General features: G+C 45.3%; 1 protein-coding gene across 1 annotated transcript in view; it reads right to left on the bottom strand.

Moving 5' to 3' along the window:
• LOC146349432 (contactin-5) overlaps positions 1-19,006 on the bottom strand; it is a 130,104-nt gene that overhangs the window by 47,874 nt on the left and 63,224 nt on the right. Inside the window, exon 7 of the mRNA XM_084845412.1 lies at positions 8,309-8,379. Coding sequence (XP_084701538.1) covers positions 8,309-8,379 — 71 coding nt within the window. The remainder of the gene's footprint in view (positions 1-8,308; positions 8,380-19,006) is intronic.

Below are 19,006 nucleotides of genomic sequence, written 5' to 3'. Positions count from 1 at the left end.
ATAGCTTTGATTAGACGGACCTTTGTCGGCAAGGTGATGTCTCTGCTTCTTACTATGCTATCTAGGTTTGCCATAGCTTTCCTCCCAAGGAGCAAGCGTCTTTTAATTTCATGGCTACAGTCACCGTCTGCGGTGATCTTGGAGCCCAAGAAAGTAAAATCTGTCACTGCTTCCATTTCTTCCCCTTCCATATGCCAGGAAGTGATGGGGCCAGATGCCATGATCTTCATTTTTTTAATGTTGAGTTTCAAACCAGCTTTTGCACTCTCCTCTTTCACCCTCATCAAGAGGCTCGTTAGATCCTCTTCGCTTTCTGTGAAACTGTGATTCATCCAACCCGGCGTTTCTCATGATGTACTCTGCATAGATATAAATTATGATAATTTCTAAATGTACATAGGGGTGTACAGATTGTGTAAAATCCATTCTGTCTGTGTTTCACGGATTGTTCTGTCATCCTCTCATTGCCTTTTGTTTTGTCGTCCACTCATCGATGGAATTGGATTCTTTAATTTGTATTTGTACTGGATATGGAACAACCAATTGGTTCAAAATTGGGAAAGGAGTACGACAAGGCTGCATATTGTCGCCCTGCTTATTTAATTTATATGCAGAGTACATCATGAGAAACGTGGGGTTGGATTTAAGGTTGGAATTAAGATTGCTGGGAGAATTATCAACAACCTCAGATACGCAGATGATACCACCCTAATGGCAGAAAGTGAAGAGGATCTAAAGAGCTTCTTGTTGAGGGTGAAAGATGAGAGTGCAAAAGCTGGTTTGAAACTCAACATTAAAAAAACGAAAATCATGGCATCTGGCCCCATCACTTCCTGGCATATGGAAGGGGAAGAAATGGAAGCAGTGACAGATTTTATTTTCTTGGGCTCCAAGGTCACCGCAGACAGTAACTGTAGCCATGAAATTAAAAGATGCTTGCTCTTTGGGAAGAAAGCTATGGCAAACCTAGACTGCATAGTAAGAAGCAGAGACATCACCTTGCCGACAAAGGTTCATATAATCAAAGCTATGGCTTTCCCAGTAGTAATGTATGGCTGTGAGAGCTGGACTGTAAGGAAGGCTGAGCACCAATGAATCGATGCTTTGGAACTGTGGTGCTGGAGAAGACTCTTACGAGTCCCCTGGACTGCAGGGAGGTCAAATCAGTCAATCCTAAAGGAAATAAACCCTGAGCGCTCATTGGAAGGACAGATATTGAAGTTGAAGCTCAAATATTTTGGCCACGTAATGCGAAGAGAAAACTCACTGGAAAAGACCCTGAATTTAGGGATGTACGAAAGTCACTTACCTGTTCGCGGATTATGCTGATGCTGGGGGGGAGGCGCTCCGTCCCTCCCCCTGAAATTCTGGCCGGGGGGGGAGGCGCTCCATCCCTCCCCCCCCTGAAACCTGGCTGGCCGGCTCCGCTCCACAGGGATTCTGCGGAGCTGCCGGCCGGCTCCGCCAGCGGCCGGACATCCGGCCACTGGCTAGCAGGGATGCAAATGGCGGCGGCCGTAGCCGCCGCCGTTTGCGTCCCTGCAGTCAGCCGTGATAGGCTATGTAAATGTTTACATAGCCTATCACGGCTGATTAAAAAAACAAACACGTGCGTACGCAAATGGCGGCGCCCATGGGCGCCGCCATTTGCGTTCCTTATTTTGGCACGTCTTAGTCTACGTAAACATTTACATAGACTATGGCGAAAATAAGGGGAATGCAAATAGCGTAGCGTACGCTATTTGCATTCCCCTTATTTTCGCCGTAGTCTACTTAAATGTTTATGTAGACTAAGACGTGCCAAAATAAGGAATGGAAATGGCGGCGCCCTTGGGCGCAGCCATTTGCGTACGCGCGTTTTGTTTATTAAACCAGCCATGATAGGCTACGTAAACATTTACGTAGCCTATCACGGTGTTTTTTAAAATTTAGCTGTGATAGGCTACGTAAATCTTTATGTAACCTATCACATTTTGTTGTTGTTGTTTTTTAACTTGGAAATGGTGGCGGTGGCAGCTGGTCGGAAGACCAGCGCCGCAGCTGCTGCCGCTGAACCGACACCGGAGCTGCCGCCTTTGCTGCCGCCACCAAGAAGATCCGCCCAAGGTAAGTCCCATCCCGGGGGGGGGGGCCGTTCCGCCACTGATTTCGGGGGGGCAAATGCGCTGGCATTCGGCTTCCCCAAGATCCATGGCGGAACTTTCGTACATCCCTAACCCTGATGCTGGGAAAGATTGAAGGCAAAAGGAGAAGCGGACAGCAGAGGATGAGATGGCTAGATAGCATCACCGATGCAATGAATACGAACTTGAGCACACTCCAGGAGAGAACAGAGGACAGGAACTGTCAGGAAGGCCTGGTCTGCTATGGTCCATGGGGTCACGAAGAGTCGGACATGACTTAACAACTGAACAACAACAACAACAACAACAACAATTGTGCAAATTCATGAATCCCCCCAAATGCACATTTTCACGCTTTAGCCTATGGGGGAAATGCACATTTTCAGCTGTGGTTTTTAAAATTTTGAGTATTTTTCTACTACCAAATTTGTGCAAAGTTCAGGAAAGGTAGAAAAAATGGTCCGCAAGCCGATGGAATTTGCCTGACTGGGGAAAAGTCAGTCTGCTGCAGAATCCACAGCGGGACTCATAAGAATCTGAACTCATTTGATTCCATTGCGTATTTCTCCGACACTCCTATCTATACAAATAAAATAGAATATGCAAATTTTATGTGAATCTGTGTCCTCTGTGTCCTTTTGAGGGGAAGAAAATCTCCCTGAAAATATTCAGCCAGCCAACCAATTTTTTCAGGCATTCAACTCATTTTCAAACACCTCTTTAAAAACAGACTGTCATTGTCCATGTTTAAAATGTCACTCTGCTTTTCTTCTCTTTTTTTAATATCCAGTGAAAGTTTTTGGAAGGACCATTAAAAAAGTTAAATAATTCCTGGCACATCTGTAATTATTTCCTGACATTTTAAAATGAGGTACCTGCATCACTCAAGTATATCACTCAAGTTAGAAGCCTACTGCTAACAGGCAGTGCGTCATTTAAAGGAAACTCTCAAAGGCTTTCAGAGTTAGGGTTGCTGGAGAAATTTGAGATGGACTAAAATGAGCTCTGATTTCTAAGACTCCGACCTTTGGGATCTGCTGTGGACCAACATCCTCAGGCCACACAGAGTCTGTGGACTTCTGGATCTTTGTTTACTTTCCCGAAATGTATGTGTAACACTTTTTCTTCAGGGTCTCTAAAGGGACTCCCAGCAAAGGCCTTGTACAGGGACAATTAACATATATCATTTTAATTTCTTAATTAAAAACAATAATAATGCACATGTAATAATTTTACATGCATAGCAATTCACTTATCACCAAAACAATAGAGCAGAGCCCAGCCCTCCAAAAGTTCTGTCTTTCAGCTTGAGTCCACAACAAAAATACAAATAAAACTTCTCTCTGAAGCTTGATTTTTCTGCTGGCCCAAGAAAGAAAACAGTCTCTATTCAGTTCACTCCAGCTCCACAGCAATCTTCTCAAAATGGAGCAGGATTCAGCAACACAGAAACAACTTGTTAAACAGTCCTGCCTTAAGGGTTCAGGGTCTTACAGAGAGGAGAAAACAAGTTTCTTCCACACTGCATTTTGGTAACTGCCAGTGTGGTGTAGTGGCTAGAGTGTTGGACTGGGAGTCAGGAGATCTGGGTTCTAGTCCCCACTCGGCCATGGAAGCTCACTGGGTGACTTTGGGCCAGTCACAGACTCTCAGCCCAACCTACCTTACAGGGTTGTTGTTCTGAGGCTAAAATGGAGTGAAGGAGGATTACATATACCACTTTGGGTTCCTTAAGGAGGAAAAAGGGTGGGATATAAACAAACAAACAAACAAACAAACAAACTGCCTAAAATGGTGGCCACTCCCTATCTCAATGCTTTACTGAGGATTATTCCCACTCAGAATTCTTAAAGAAAAATATACCAGTGGCTTACGAATGTATATTTATTCACAGGAAAAAAAACGCAAGTTTCTGCTGAGACTGGTAAATATATGTGGGGAAAAGTCGAATGGAATGGGGACAATATGCTAAATGTTAGGCACTAAGGTAAATTATGTAAATTGTTTTGAACCCTCTTACAGAATTATTTGCGTATTTTTCCGCACAATGAAAAAAAATCGAATCCATCTGTGAACGAACGAAGGAACAAAAGGTTCCTGACAATCTGTGAAACACAGATGGGATGGATTTTACATGATCTGTACATCCCTATTCAAACAGTGTAAATTTCTCCTGATATCATTTACAAGGAGGACCCTAAAGGGCCAATCTGGATGCAGTGTTTTTCATAGGGATGGGGGAGAATTTCTCCCCGAAACTTCGGGGGGCCGAGTGCCAACGTATTCGGCCCCCCTAAGTAGTTTCAGGGAGAAATTCTCCGCCCCCCCGCCCCCCCCGGGATGGGACTTACCTTTCCCGAATGTCGCTCCCAGTGGCGGGTCGCAGCGGCGGTTCGGCAGGGCTTCGACAGGGGCAGGGGCGGCAGCGGGTCTTTTGATTGGCTGCCGCTGCTGCCATTCCAAGAAAAGTAAAAAAAAAAAACCACCCCCATGATAGGCTACGTGACGATTAACGTAGCCTATCACGGCTAGATTTGCAAAGTCAGCCGTGATAGGCTACGTAAATCGTCACGTGGCCTTTCACGGGTGACTTAAAAAAAAAAAAAAGCGCGTACACTAATGGCGGCCCCCATAGGGAGCCGCCATTCGCGTTCCTTATTTGGTCGCTGTAGTCTACGTAAATCTTTACATAGACTACGGCGAAAATAAGGGCAACGCAAATAGCGTTGCCCTTATTTTCGCCGTAGTCTACGTAATCTTTACGTAGACTACAGTGACCAAATAAGGAACGCGAATGGCGGCTCCCTATGGGGGCCGCCATTTGTGTACGCGCTTTTTTTTTTTTAAGTCACCCGTGATAGGCTACGTGACGATTAACATAGCCTATCACGGCTGACTTTGCAGATCTAGCCATGATAGGCTACGTAAATCGTCACGTAGCCTATCACGGGGGCGTTTTTTTTTTTAACTTTTTATTTCGTGGCCGGGCGAGGCGAGGCGCCACCTCCCCGGCCTGAACTTCGGGGGGAGCAGCGAAGCGCCTCCCCCCCACCGCGAAGCAAGCTGCGAGACCAGGTAAGTGACTTTCGTGCACCCCTAGTTTTTCATTGGCACCAGTGGGAGCTTTCTTTCCATTGCAAATAGCAAGGACAATAGCAGGTCCAGAATGCAGCGGCTAGGCTGTTGACTGAGACTGCTTACAGAGAGCATGTGACTCCATTGTTAGAACAGCTTTACTGGCTACCACCTGTTTCTGGGCACAATTCAAAGTGTATGGTTATAAAGCCCTATATGACTTGGGACCAGGCTACCTGAAAGACCGCATCCTCCCTTACGAGCCTGTCTGGGTGTGAACATCTTCCGGGAGGCCCTTCTCTTGGTCCCACCAGCATCGGAGGCATGTTTGGTGGGTATGTGAGAGAGGGCTTTCTTGGGGCTGCTCCCAGAGTTTGGAAGTCCCTTCTGAGGGAGGCAAAATAGGTCCCTCTCTGCTGTCCTTCCACCGGCTGGCAAAGATATTTTTATCCAAGCAGACCTTTGGCATGCAAGCTGATCTGTTGCTGAAGCAGGATCTATTGGTTTGGGTTCTGTTTTTATTTCTTTTATTGTGTCTTTTATTGTGTTTTTTTATCGTGTTTTTAATCGATTTGTTTTTATGGTTGTTTTCACTGAGTTTATTTTACAAACTACAGACGCAAGATAATAAAACACAGTATAACATTTTGAACATACAAAATGTAAAACACCTGCAATAAACTTAGGGATGGACGAAAGTCCCTTACCTGGTCCCGCAGCTTTTTTCGGGGGGGGAGGCGCTCCGTTTCTCCCCCTGAAATTCTTGGTGGGTGGGGAGGCGCCCCGTCCCTCCCTGGTGAAATTCTGGCCGGGGGGGAGGCGCCCCATCCCTCCCCGCCGAAATTCTGGCCGGAGGGGAGCACCCCACCTCTCTGGCCGTGAAAGAAAAAAGTAAAGTAAAAACAAAAACAAAAACGTGATAGGCTATGTAAATATTTACGTAGCCTATCATGGCTAGATTTTCAAAGTCAGCCGTGATAGGCTACGTAAATCTTTACGTAGCCTATTACGGATGACTTTGAAAAAAAAAAGCGCGTACGCAAATGGTGGCGCCCATGGGTGCCGCCATTTGCGTTCCTTATTTGGGCACGGGTAGGCCTGGCGTGCTATGGTCCATGGGGTCACGAAGAGTCGGACACGACTGAACGACTGAACAACAACAACAACAAAGTCTACGTATGGGCCACGGTGGCTTAGTGGTTAAGACGCTGAACTGCAGACTGGAAGGTCGGCAGGTCAGCAGTTCGAGACCCGAGTGCTGTGTGACGGAGTGAGCTCCCGTCTTCAGTCCCAGCTCCTGCCAACCTAGCAGTTCGAAAGCAAGAAATTGCAAGTAGATAAATAGGTACTGCCTCGGCGGGAAAGGTAACAGCGTTCCGTGCACCTCGGTGTTCAGTCATGCCGGCCACATGACCACGGAAGCGTCTTCGGACAGCGCTGGCTCTTCGGCTTAGAAACGGGGATGAGCACCGCACCCTAGAGTCAGACACGACTGGTTGGGGACACCTTTCCCTTTACCTTTCAGTCTACGTAAAGATTTACGTAGACTATGGCGAAAATAAGGGCAACGCTATTTGTGTTGCCCTTATTTTCGCCGTAGTCTACGTAAATCTTTACGTAGACTACCCGTGCCCAAATAAGGAACGCAAATGGCGGCACCCATGGGTGCCGCCATTTGCGTACGCGCTTCCCCCCCCCAAAGTCAGCTGTGATAGGCTACGTAAAGATTTACGTAGACTATCACGGCTGACTTTGAAAATCTAGTCGTGATAGGCTACGTAAACCTTTACATAGCCTATCACGTTTTTTGTTTACTTTGAAATGGTGGCGGCGGCAGCCAGTCGGAAGACTGCCACTGGGACTGCCGAACTGCCACTGGGACCCGCCGCCGCGAGGGACATTCACACGAGGTAAGTCCCATCCGGGGGGGGAGGGGGGTGTCGGAGAATTTCTCCACCAATTTCGGGGGGCCAAATGCGTTGGCATTCGGCCTCCCAGAGATTCGTGAAGAAATTCTCTGACATACCTAATTATAAACTACTAGACCAGTTCAAGACAGCTGACATAAATGCCCCATCATATGCCATTAAATGCCTTGGAGTAGAAGGCAATCTTAACCTGGTGCCGAAAAGATGACAGTGTTGGCACCAGGTGAGCCTCAGCAGGGAGACAGTTCCATAATCTGGGGGCCACCACTGAGAAGGCCCTCTCCCTTGCTCCTTCTGAGCATCCCTTGGAGGTGGCACTCAGGAATTCCTCAGATGTAAATCGTAGTGTCTGGGTACGTTCAGGTTGAGAGAGATGCTCTGTTAGGTGTTGTGGTCCCAAGCCATGTAAGTTTTTATAGGTTAAACCCAGCACCTTGAATGGGGCTTGGAAACATACAGGCAGCCAATGCAAGCAGGCCAGAATTGGTGTTATACACTCAGACCTTCTGGTCCCAGTTATTAATCTGGCTGTGACATTTTGCACAAGCTGCTGCTGCTGAATGGGTCTTAATTGCCCATTCCAGACCAGGCCGCCCCAGAACACTTTGCATTACAACAGGAAACAATATATTGTTGCTGGGAACATTCACCCCCTCCACCTCGCTACCAGAAGGATTGCAGCTAAGCTCAGAGGGAAGAAGGAATTCTGAGCGGGCGGCAGATGGCTGCAGCATCCCTACTAATAAAAAAGTGCCAGTGCGGTGTCCGTGTGAGCCCCAGCTCCAGTGCACCACTGTTGCTGATTGCAAAAGTTATTGCTCACCAGTGGGGGGTGAGGGAGACCTGGTTCCCCAAATGCATGTACTATTATCTCATGTTGATGCCAAGTCTGACCCATGGTTATCCCAGGTTCAAACTAACTTGTGAATAAAATGAAAGCAAAAAACAAAACAAAATTAATTTGGGATTTCATTGTGAGCTGCTGGCTCTCCAAACTGCTGGTACTTTTTCTTCACATTGAATTGTGACCCACAGGGAGATTTTAACAGGTATTTAAAACATGATCTTGCATGTGCCTATCTTGACAGGCTTTGCTGTGGGGAAACCTTGGTGCAGACCTCTGTACCTGGCACTCAAAGAAGTCAACATGAAACAAGGATGTTAATCAAAACAGCGCCTTACCTCCCACGCTATTACTAATTCATGCCGCCTTCCACTCCTGCCACTTACATTAGCAGGTGCTGTCTTTGGAACTGTGAACAAAAAGAGAAAGAGAGAAAGGGAAAAATCAGAACGTCCATGTTAGCGAGGTTTTCCCCCAAAGGAATCCTCTTCTCAAAAAGATGATATGCCCTGGGCAAATCAGGTCGAAAATAAAAATAATTAAAAGAAAGGAGGAATACAGATGCTGCTTCAGCTCAGATTTTGTAGCTCTGTTTTGAGAGATCCTGTCGGAAAGGCCATTAATTGTAACAGTCCAAAAACCTGGTGAAGTAGAAAAAGGTATGGAATAAACAAAATCTATGACTTAAATGTGTCCACGTGATCGTTCAAATATTTCAAAAACATTTAAAAATAAATAAAACCATTTTCCTATCTCATCGACTAAATTTAAATGAAGACCGAGTGGTATCAGCCAACAGCTATGGCAAGCTTGCATGAATTGTGATCACTGAGTCAAATGCAGCTATGAAGCTCATAAAGGATTTGATCAACCACCCAGTTTTACTCTTGGTCTGGGACTTGGAAAACAACCACGGCATTTGTGTGTTTGTGTGTGTATGAAGTACCCAGAAGGCAATGCCAATACACAATTAGCTATATTTAGCTTGGCATCTCACCTGGTGCAGTCCTGACCTGTGGCCTCTTTTCCCTAGCTTTTAAAGAGGTTTGTTGCTTGCTGCTACTGCCTGTGCTGAACTGCTTGATTTTCTTCTATCTGTTTTAACTCGTTAATTTTGTTGATAGTTTAATAGGGATTCATTTATTGTTATTAGATTGGCTGGAATCTTGAATTTGCTCCTGCTGGCAGGAGTGTCCCTTGAGTGGAGTTCTGCTCATAGGATGGTCCCATCAGTGGAAGGGAGGAGGCAAGATGGAAAATAGGGATGGGAGAACTCTGCTGTGCCTGCCCTTTACACTGCTTGCCAGACCCCTGCCAGACCCCTGCTGCTTACCCGATGCTGTTTGGCATGCTGGGTGAGCTGCTGGACAGTCTGTGGGCACCCGGTGAGTGGTGCACAGCTCCTCTTGTTCCCACTAGCCACCATTTTGTGTAGAAATTATGGGTAAGCAACTTACGTAAATCACGATTTCCGCAAAATGGCTGCCATATAGACCCACTTACACAAAATTACAGATGTCAATGGTCTAATTTTGTGTAAATGGGGATATACGACCACCATTTTGCAGAAATCGTGATTTACATAAGTAGTTACCTGCAATTTCGATGTAAAATAAAGCTTGTGGGTAAGCGAGGATCCCTGTGCTTGCCCAACTTGGTGCATGCTGACTTGGGCAAGTGCAGGGATCCACAGAGTGATGTGGGGGGGCAGCTGGTGAGAAATCACTGAGCCTCGAGCTCGAACTGGACTCTTGTGACATCCATCCCTACCTGGGAATCTGAAAATCTACCTCCTGGAAATCTGCTCTGGAGGGCTGGGGGACCCTCCAGAACAGTGTGGGAGTACTACAGGGGGAGGGGATCATCAGCAAAAGTTGCCCTCTTCCATTAACAGGATCCTCCACTGGATTTTCCAGAGACCTTCCATTTGCAGAAGCCTAGTTAGGACTGAAGCCATTCAAAAGCTTCATTATTGAGGGCTGGAATACACATCTTCTAAATCAGGGCTGGGCAGAAGTTAGATCTGGATCTACTAGTAGATTGCTGGGTGATCTGGGGTAGATTGGGAAGCTTCCAGTTATTTAACTATAGCAGCAACAAAATGGCTCTCCCCTCCCTGAATTAGACTGTTGAAATGAAGAAAGATTGGGGTAACCAGGGAGTGGATGTTTGTGTGGAAGGACCTCAGCTCAGTTCTGGAATGCCAAACACATTCTTGGGCTCAGAATCCTTTAATTCTAAGTCTTTTGTATCAGGTTCTAGCTGGTGGATCTCGGGGTTGTAGTAAAAAAACAAACCAAAACAATGTACATCCTTCAAGCTGGAAGTGTAAGAAATTTGGTAGGGTTGCTAAGGGCCAAATATAAAGGTTTCAGGGACAACAGTTGGCCATTTCCAGTTTACATAATGGCATTAAGTGATGCCATACTAGGTCATGGCATAGCTGTGTCCTCTCATAATTGTTGCTGTTCTTGATTTTTTATATATTTTTTATCATCATCATCATCATTAATTTACTAGTCCTTTGTCAGTGCAGTAAAATATATCAAAGCAAAGTGTGTTATTTACTCGCGTGTTCTTGAAAGAATAGCCTTTCTCCTTGGCACATATATGGCTGGATGGTGCCTTATTTATTCATCTGTCATTTCACTGATTCAGAGCACAGCCTCCCTTTGAAGTATCTAAGCTGATGGCCTTGTTTGTTACTCAGCCAGAGATGAGCACCTTTCTAGAGGATTTTAGTAATGGCCTTGTAGACTGAAGCCCTCCTTCAATGGGTAAATGTTAGAAGAATAAACCTGTCCAAAGAATGAATCTCTGTCTGCCCCAAACTGTAAAATACAGAGACATACAGTGAAACTCTCTTGAATGAATAACCATTACAAAAATAAATAAGTCAAAGTAGTATTTTTTTTTCTCTGCATTGCACCAAACCAAAAACAAAACAACAAGATATAGCCAGAGAGGGAACACTCTTAAATGAATAAATGTTCAGTGAAGAAAACTATTAAAATAAGCCATTTTTCCCCCTTGACACTGGGACTGTATATTTGTAGCTTTCTCTGAAACTTCACTTAATATTATGGAATACAATTTTATACCAAGAGCTATTTGTCCATAAGCTATGTTTATGGCGACATAATTAGAACCTTGTTGCTAGTCTACATATGAATTATCAGCAGTGCTACATATATTGGTCAATAAATACAGATGCTGTGTGAGGAAACCTAGCCAGAAAGAAGTTGTGTGAGAAGTGATGTGAAGACTTTCTCCTAGATCAAGTAGTTAACTTTCTAATGCACTACAGACCTCAGAACCTTGATATACTGTGATGAATGAATTGCAAAATTCATCAGCCATTCTGTTGGTTTACTGCGCATTATGCTGAGGAAAGCATGCCACCTGCTAGGATATAAATAATATCATTTTTATTTGGCTAAATCGTTTTGGGTAGAGTTGAAATGAACTGGTTGTTCCTTGCTTCCTGAAAAGGATCTTGGAGGACTCATAGAATGTGGTGGTGGTGGTGGTGGTAATGATGATGATGATAATAATAATAAATGCAATGCTGCCTCCAGGTTTGAGGGCAGTTTGGGCAAGATATCATCAATGGGCACCCTCCCCCAGTGAGTCTATCTTCTCACCACCATTGTCACCAGCTGCTTTTGCTCCTCATCCTTTCTCATCATTGCTACCACTTGCTTGCTTGGTGGGCAGAGAGCCAGTGAGCAAGTAGGCGGGGCATCTATTGCTCCTCCTTCTCACCACCACCGTTGTCTGGGCCAGAGGGAGAGGCAGATGAACAAGCAGGTTGAAGTGGTGAAGAGGAGGAGCAACCCCAGGGGGATCTTGTCAGGGACTCCTGCTGGGGTCAGGGCCCTTGGCAGGTGCCCAGCCAGGCTAACCCTTGAAAGCTCACTGAACATATGTATACCTCATATATCCACAAACACTGATGGGAAGGGTTTCACAACAGATAGGACAAATAGGGGAAGTTAATATTTGTTTTTTGTTTTGTTTCCAACATTTATTCCCTGCCCTTTAGCCAAAAAGGATCCTAGAGCAGCTTATGAATATAAGTAGCATGGCAGTTCCTGCCCTCAGGCTTACAATCCAAGACATGACACACAAGGATTAAGGGACAGGGAGGGAGGATATATATATATATATATATATATATAGAGAGAGAGAGAGAGAGAGAGAGAGAGAGAGAGAGAATAGACTATTTGAAGAGATGGTGATGGTGACAGTTTACATCTTCTTCCTCTTCTGCTCACAGAACTGTTGTTTATAATGGCTTCTGTGGAAGGACAATAATCAGAATCAAGTGGTAAAGATTTTGCATGAATCATACTGATTTAAGCCTGAGGATAGCATGCTTGAATGTCTGCCATTAAAAAAAAAAAAACTCCCTTCATACAGAAAACTAGGGTTTCAGGAAGAAGACATGGTGCAGTCTGCTGAGGGAAGCTTCACTGCTGCAGCAAAAAAGGTTTTTTAAAAATAAAAAAATAAATAAAGGGAAAGTCACCACTGCTGGTTTCCTGGTAAGCATCTTCATCCTCTATGCCAGGAATCGTCAATGTGTGGCTCTACAGTAGGGTGGCCAGGTGTCGTATTTTACAGAGGACAGTCCTCTATTCTGGAGGGCTGGCAGTCTGGCAGAGAGCTGGCAGAGTCCACTAGTTCCTAACACAATGTTACTGTTTTACTGTATATCACTCTGGAATCTCATTGACTGCTTCAATGAAGGAAGGTATAAACATGTTTTCAATCCATTCCACTTGGGGGAGAATGCAACATTGTAATAATAAATGAGATAGGTGACAATTTGCTTCCTTTTCATGGTTCCCCAAAATATGCTGCCTGAGGCAAGGCTGCCTCTGGCTGCTTTAAGTTTAATACTAAGTGTCTGCTTGCTTCCACCTGCTCTACCTGTATGTCTGTAAATAAACAAACAGATGCTATAGAAAACATCACAAGGCTTAGTAATTAATGACCTTTTAAAATTGTTCTGCAATTTCCTACTGCTTGAGGAGGAGGGAATTGTGAAACCATATTTAGGTGATCCTACCAACCATGGTTTAGAGGGTCAAAAATAAGCTCCTGTGTTCCCTCTTCCCCTTGCATGGTACAGTTCTTTCCCTGGCTTCCCGGTTTATGCAAACCACAGCTATTACATCCAAACTGGCAAACAATGGATTGCTCTCAGAGGGAGCAATCCTATGGGGACAGGCGGCGGCCTTCTAACTCAGAGGTGACCGCCTATCCAATGCATGGCGGGAGCAGTGTGGAAGGGATCCTCTCCTCCATGCTCCAGCTTCCCTGCATCGTGGCTAGACAGCTGATTTTGGCTGTTTAGCCACGGGTCATCAGAGCATGGGTGGGGAGGCCAGATGACGCATAGGAAGTGTTGTACCGGCACTCCCCACCCCACCCCAACCCTGGGAATACCCCTTTTGCCCCACTCCATGCTGCTCTTACGAGACTGGAGCCCAGAGATGATCCGTGCCGCTTACAAGGTGGTGTGCCGATTCAGACATCACAGTAAAGTATGGTTAGTGCTCAACAGGAAACTGAAATTAAGCCACCTGTAAACAGGGAGGAGGAGGAAATAAGCAGTAACATGCAGGCTTGTGCCAAGATTTAGGGTTGTTTGAATTGAGCCTATTGTGTCTATGGATGAAATTACACAATGCTAAATCCGTATGGAAATGTGCTTTGCAAATATTTTTAAGCTCCATATTTGTTTCAAAGCCCACTTTCAATTTTTGGTACATACAATGAGCATGCATATTAACATGAAAAGTGCAAAGTGACTTCTCAGGCAGCCAGTAGTGCATGAGCAATGCTGATGGTGCAGTGTACCTCTCTGTTTTGTCTAAGGCCCTGCAGTAGAGAGATCAGATATACCATGGCCTTTCTTATGCATCAGAATTTGAAATATTGCTTTCCCTATCTTGGCTGCATTAGTAACTGGACAGCTGTAATCCTATTCCAAATTTTAAAGTGTAAAACATGGCCTTGGAATAAATGTGTTCTAAGCCATGTTTTAAAGGCAAAACTGAAGTACTTTGGCCACATCATGAGAAGACAGGATACCCTGGAGAAGATGCTGATGCTAGGGAAAGTGGAAGGCAAAAGGAGGAGGGGCCGACCAAGGGCAAGGTGGATGGATGATATTCTGGAGGTGACGGACTCGACCTTGGGGGAGCTGGGGGTGGTGATGGCCAACAGGAAGCTCTGGCATGGGCTAGTCCATGAAGTCATGAAGAGTCAGAAGCGACTGACTGAATAAACAACAACAAGCCATGTTTTGCTAGTGGCATAGTGTGCGACCTTGGTCAAGTCACTTTTGCCTCCATTTTCCCCGCTGTCTTTTAGTCTGTCTTAGCAATTTCATGTCTTAGAGGTATTTTTTTTTCTAATTGTCAATACAGCTGTTATCATAACTGAAATCGGACAAGACCCTGGAGCAAAGGAAACAGAATATATTGGCTAATACTAATCTAGAGAGAAAGGAGAACAAATTTGGAATGCCTTTGCTGCAAAACGTTAAACAATGGTGGGTAGTAGCCCCATTGCTGAACAACATCTGGTGGGGAGGGGGTTTCTCCTGCTTACAAGCAAGTTATGCACGACTAGAGGCCATCAGCTGCTGGAGTGGCACTGCACAGGCGTTGATTGGCCAGCAGTGCCTTCCCTGAGCATTGGCCAATGATCTCAGCTGCCTGTGTAGGGCACTGCCAGCCAATCTAACTGCCCCTGTTTCTGCCACTTTGAAATATCTGACAGTAACAGTGTGGGGCTTTGTCACCATTTGCTGATGGCAACTCTACCACCTCACCAGCTGCCACTGAAGATCAAGTGACTAAATTTGGATCTGTTCAACTTCCATCGTGTGTGTGTGTGTGTGTGTGCGCGCGCACGCACGTGCGAATAAAGGAAGCTTTCATTCTAAAAGCATACATTATTGCTACTCGAGGTGCCCTCTCCACAAATCCAAGTCTGAGAAACTGACGGAACCTACAGTGCTCAACACTCTGGCCAATATGAAGTTTGACTTGTTCTGATCTGGGATGTGGGCCTCTTTTAGGAACTAAATTTATTGCCCACCATATTGGCTGTCATTTCTCTCTCTCTAGATGGCCGTCTGAGCCTGGGGTACACACAATTTGGTACATGCAAAGCTCCAAACCCTAGGTTCAGCACCTCGGATAGTTCCTTTAGAGTTCTGGCTTGTTATTTATTATTTATTTATTGCATTTATACCCCGCCTTTCTCCCTCTCGCAAGGAACTCAAGGCGGCGTACATTATCCTCCTCCTCACCGTTGTATCCTCACAACAACAACCCTGTGAGGTAGGTTGGGCTGAGAGTCTGTGACTGGCCCAAAGTCACCCAGTGAGCTTCCATGGCCAAGTGGGGACTAGAACCCGGATCTCCCGGCTCCCAGTCCGTCACTCTCACCACTACACTACACTGGCTCTGGATACACAGCCTCACCAAAATCAGAGCCAGCAGCCTCCATGATGCCCAACAACTTAAGTCTGAAAATATCCAGAGGCATGGGTGGTTCTTAGGGTGGTTTTTTTGGATGCATCACCCCCCAAAAGAGGACACAGATTTGCATAAAATGTGCATATGCTGATTTTACATGCATAATTGCAAATTTAGAAATCATTATGAAAATTTAAATAGAAATACATTTTCATAGTGGGGATGACTCTGACCAGGTGACCTGTGCGCCTACCTGTTCAGGTGTGCAGGTGCTAACAGTGGATGGGCAACTTCAAGGCCCAGCATTCCCTTCTGATGGTTCTTTATCTTTAAACTGGACTTGGACTGGACAGCCCTTCAAATAGAGTTCTCCTCTCTGAGAGCTCTTCAAATAATGGACTGTCTCCTGTAAAATAGGACACACAGCTACCCTAAACTTTGTTTACACTCAGGAATAGCTCCCATTGAATTGAATGGAATACCACCACTATCCAAAGCTTTAAGAAGCTGTTTCACATTGCCTCATGACTTTCTGGTGTGGTGACCACTTACATGGCGTGGTGACCACCCCAAAGCAGGAAACACATCATCAGAAAGGAGAGCAAAAGAGGGTGCCGATTTGTATAAAATTTGCATTTGGTAACTTATATGTGTAAATGCATATTGAGAAATCATTACTATAATTTAAATGGAAATATAAATCTCACCATAGTGGGAAAACTGTGACCAGGTGACCTGTGTGCATGCTCGGTCTGCTGCCATGGTGCTGACTGTATGTGAGCAATTTTAAGGCCCCTGTTCTCCTTGCTTGTGGTTCTTTATCTTTCATGCAGACTTGGGCAGGGCAGTCCTTCAAATAAAGGATGCCTTCAAATGGAGGACTGACCTCCGTAAAGTAGGACACCCTAGCCCTTCTCCTTCTCACATCCTGAGGGGTTATTTCCAGCAGCATCCAAGAACATGTATCTATGCTTGTAGAATGGAAGGTTTAGGAACATAGGAAGCCACCTTATACTGAGTCCGACCATTGTGTGTGTAAAATGTTAAGTGTTAGGTTGTGCTTACGCCTCTTTTCTTCATGGTGTTTGATCTCACTGAAGAAAATAAGTTTGTCAACAGCTTGATGAAAGCTTCCTGATACATGGATGCAAATAAAAACAAACACCCTGGTAATTCAGCCGAACCTTGAATTTCTTTGCTGTTATTTTCTTTCCTTCTCCTTCAAAAAAAATATGGGTGGTTTTATTTGCAGTACACATCTGAGAAACCAACAAATATTAAGTGAAAACCCTTTCACAGTATGAAAGGACAGGCCTCCAGTTCTCACCCACCTAAGAACACATTTCACATCTCATCTCTTCTGTAGAGGTGTACGAAACCCTGCTTACCTGGCTCCGCCAGGTTCCGCAGGTGGGGGGAGGCGATCCATTCCTCCCCCTGGAATCCTTGACAGGGGGGGAGGCGATCCGTTCCGCCTCCCCGGAATCCTGCCCGGCTGGCTCTGCTCTGCGGCCAGGCCGCAGAGCCGCTGGCCGGGCCAACCTGCAGCGGGGCCTTCAGCTGCTGCCAGGCTGCTGCAGATGCAAATGGCGTCCTGTGTAGGGGACACCATTTGTGTCCCCTACGCCTTTTGCGTTCCCGCTTTAGCTGTGATAGGCTACGTAAATATTTACATAGCCTATCACGGCAAAAAAAAAGGGGACGCAAATGGCGGCGGCTACGGCGGCCGCCATTTGCGTTCCCTTTTTTAGCTGTGATAGGCTACGTAAATATTTACATAGCCTATCACACCCTCCGTAGGGATGCAAATGGCGTAAGTATTTATGTAGCCTATCATGGCCATTCGAAAGACGCAAATGGCGGCTGCAGATGCGGCCGCCATTCAAGGAGCACCGGAGCGGCCGACAAAGGTAGGCTCCGTTCCGGGCCCATTTCGTGGGGTGGGGGGGTGGGGGGCTTGTTCTGCCATGGATTTCGGGGGGCTGAATGCGCTGGCATTTGGCCTCACCGAGATCCGTGGCGGAATTCTCCGCCATGCCTACTCTTCTGGAATTAGATTGAAAATGTGTCAGCTCTTCCAAAGGAGTTGGTCCAACGTATTTCACACAAGTAGACAACAATGGGGGGAAAATTACAGACTCTGCTTTCACGCATCACATGCTGCTCAGCTGTTCATTCTCCTTCAGTGTTGAAGACATTCTGGTATTTGTTATTTAAAATGCAGTAATTAAATAGACTGTTTCCCTCATTATCATTATTGGTGCTATAACATGTAGAGGCCATGCCAGCAGTGCCAAATTCTCAGTTCACAGAGCCCTCAGCCTGGCATTCATTTTGGAAAAACAGCATCCCCTTTCAGATGCTCGAATGAATGAACATGTGGACGGAGTAGTATCATGTACCACCTATTAGGGTGGTCACTTATGAATCACCATAAAAAGGAAACGCATCACCCAAAAAGAGGACAGAAGAGACCAATTTGCATAAAATTTACATATGCTAATTTATATTTGTAGATGCAGATTTAGCTTGTTCTGTCTCATGTCCATATCACATCGCAACATTTTTTTCTTTTTGTGTGAAAATCCGTGCATATTCCGCACGTACTTTTCCAATTGTGCATATCTTTGAAATGTACACATTCTTCTCCCATTGATTATAATGCATTGGTGCGCATTTTCCACATTTTTCCATGTGCATTTTTCTACATACTTATGAGACTTGCAAGGCAGGCAGAAGTGTAGAAATTGTAAATGTTGAAGACGTGGATCTACTTGGCCAGTACTGAACAGTACTTACTTCATCTTCTCTAAATGATCACCTTTGAAATTTGTAAAAAGTGGGTCTAATGGGTCAGAACCTAAGAGTACTTGCTTCGTCTTCCCTAAACAATAATCTCTGAAATTGGTAAAAGTTAAAAAAGTGGTTGTAACAATACTTACTTCACTTTCCCAAACCAATCATCTTTGATTTCCTTGTACATGATTGGCTCCTCTTGTCCTTGGCTGACAGGGATTGGCCCACATCCAAAAGTGGGTTTGCCCCTGCACCACAATATCAGACATCTTTAGTTGGTATATGGAGATCAATGCTGTGTAAGGAGATCAAAGAGAGCTTTTGTGTGCCTCAGAAAGAACTTTCTCTTGGGCAAGAGAATGAGTTATGCTAAATATGGTCTTGTGGTCCACCATGAGGAGATTTCCTGCTCTGTTCTTTAAGCCAAAAAAGGGCTTGATTCCATTTTTAGAAGAGGGGTAAACCAAGGGTTACTTTTTTTTTGACTAAGCCTTCCTGGCAGTAAAAATATTGTAATAACAAAATAAACAAGGAACTATTTGCTGCCCTTTCACGACACCCCAAATCTACTGCCTGTGGCAGCCATCTCACTCTGCCTAATTGTAGAGCCAGCCCTGTAGCTCAGTACTGTTGACACTGTCTAGCAACAGCTTTCCAGGATTTCAGACACAGGTCTTTCCCAGCCCTACATGGAGATGCCAGGGATGGAACCTGGGACCTTCTAGATGCCAAGCATGTGCT

This window comes from Heloderma suspectum, chromosome 3 (genome assembly GCF_057233095.1).
Source record: "Heloderma suspectum isolate Gila_16-S chromosome 3, 16-S_ref, whole genome shotgun sequence".
Lineage (NCBI taxonomy): Eukaryota > Metazoa > Chordata > Lepidosauria > Squamata > Helodermatidae > Heloderma > Heloderma suspectum.
The sequence above is the reverse complement of the archived record's forward strand: the minus strand, read 5'-3'. Positions and strand labels throughout refer to the sequence as shown.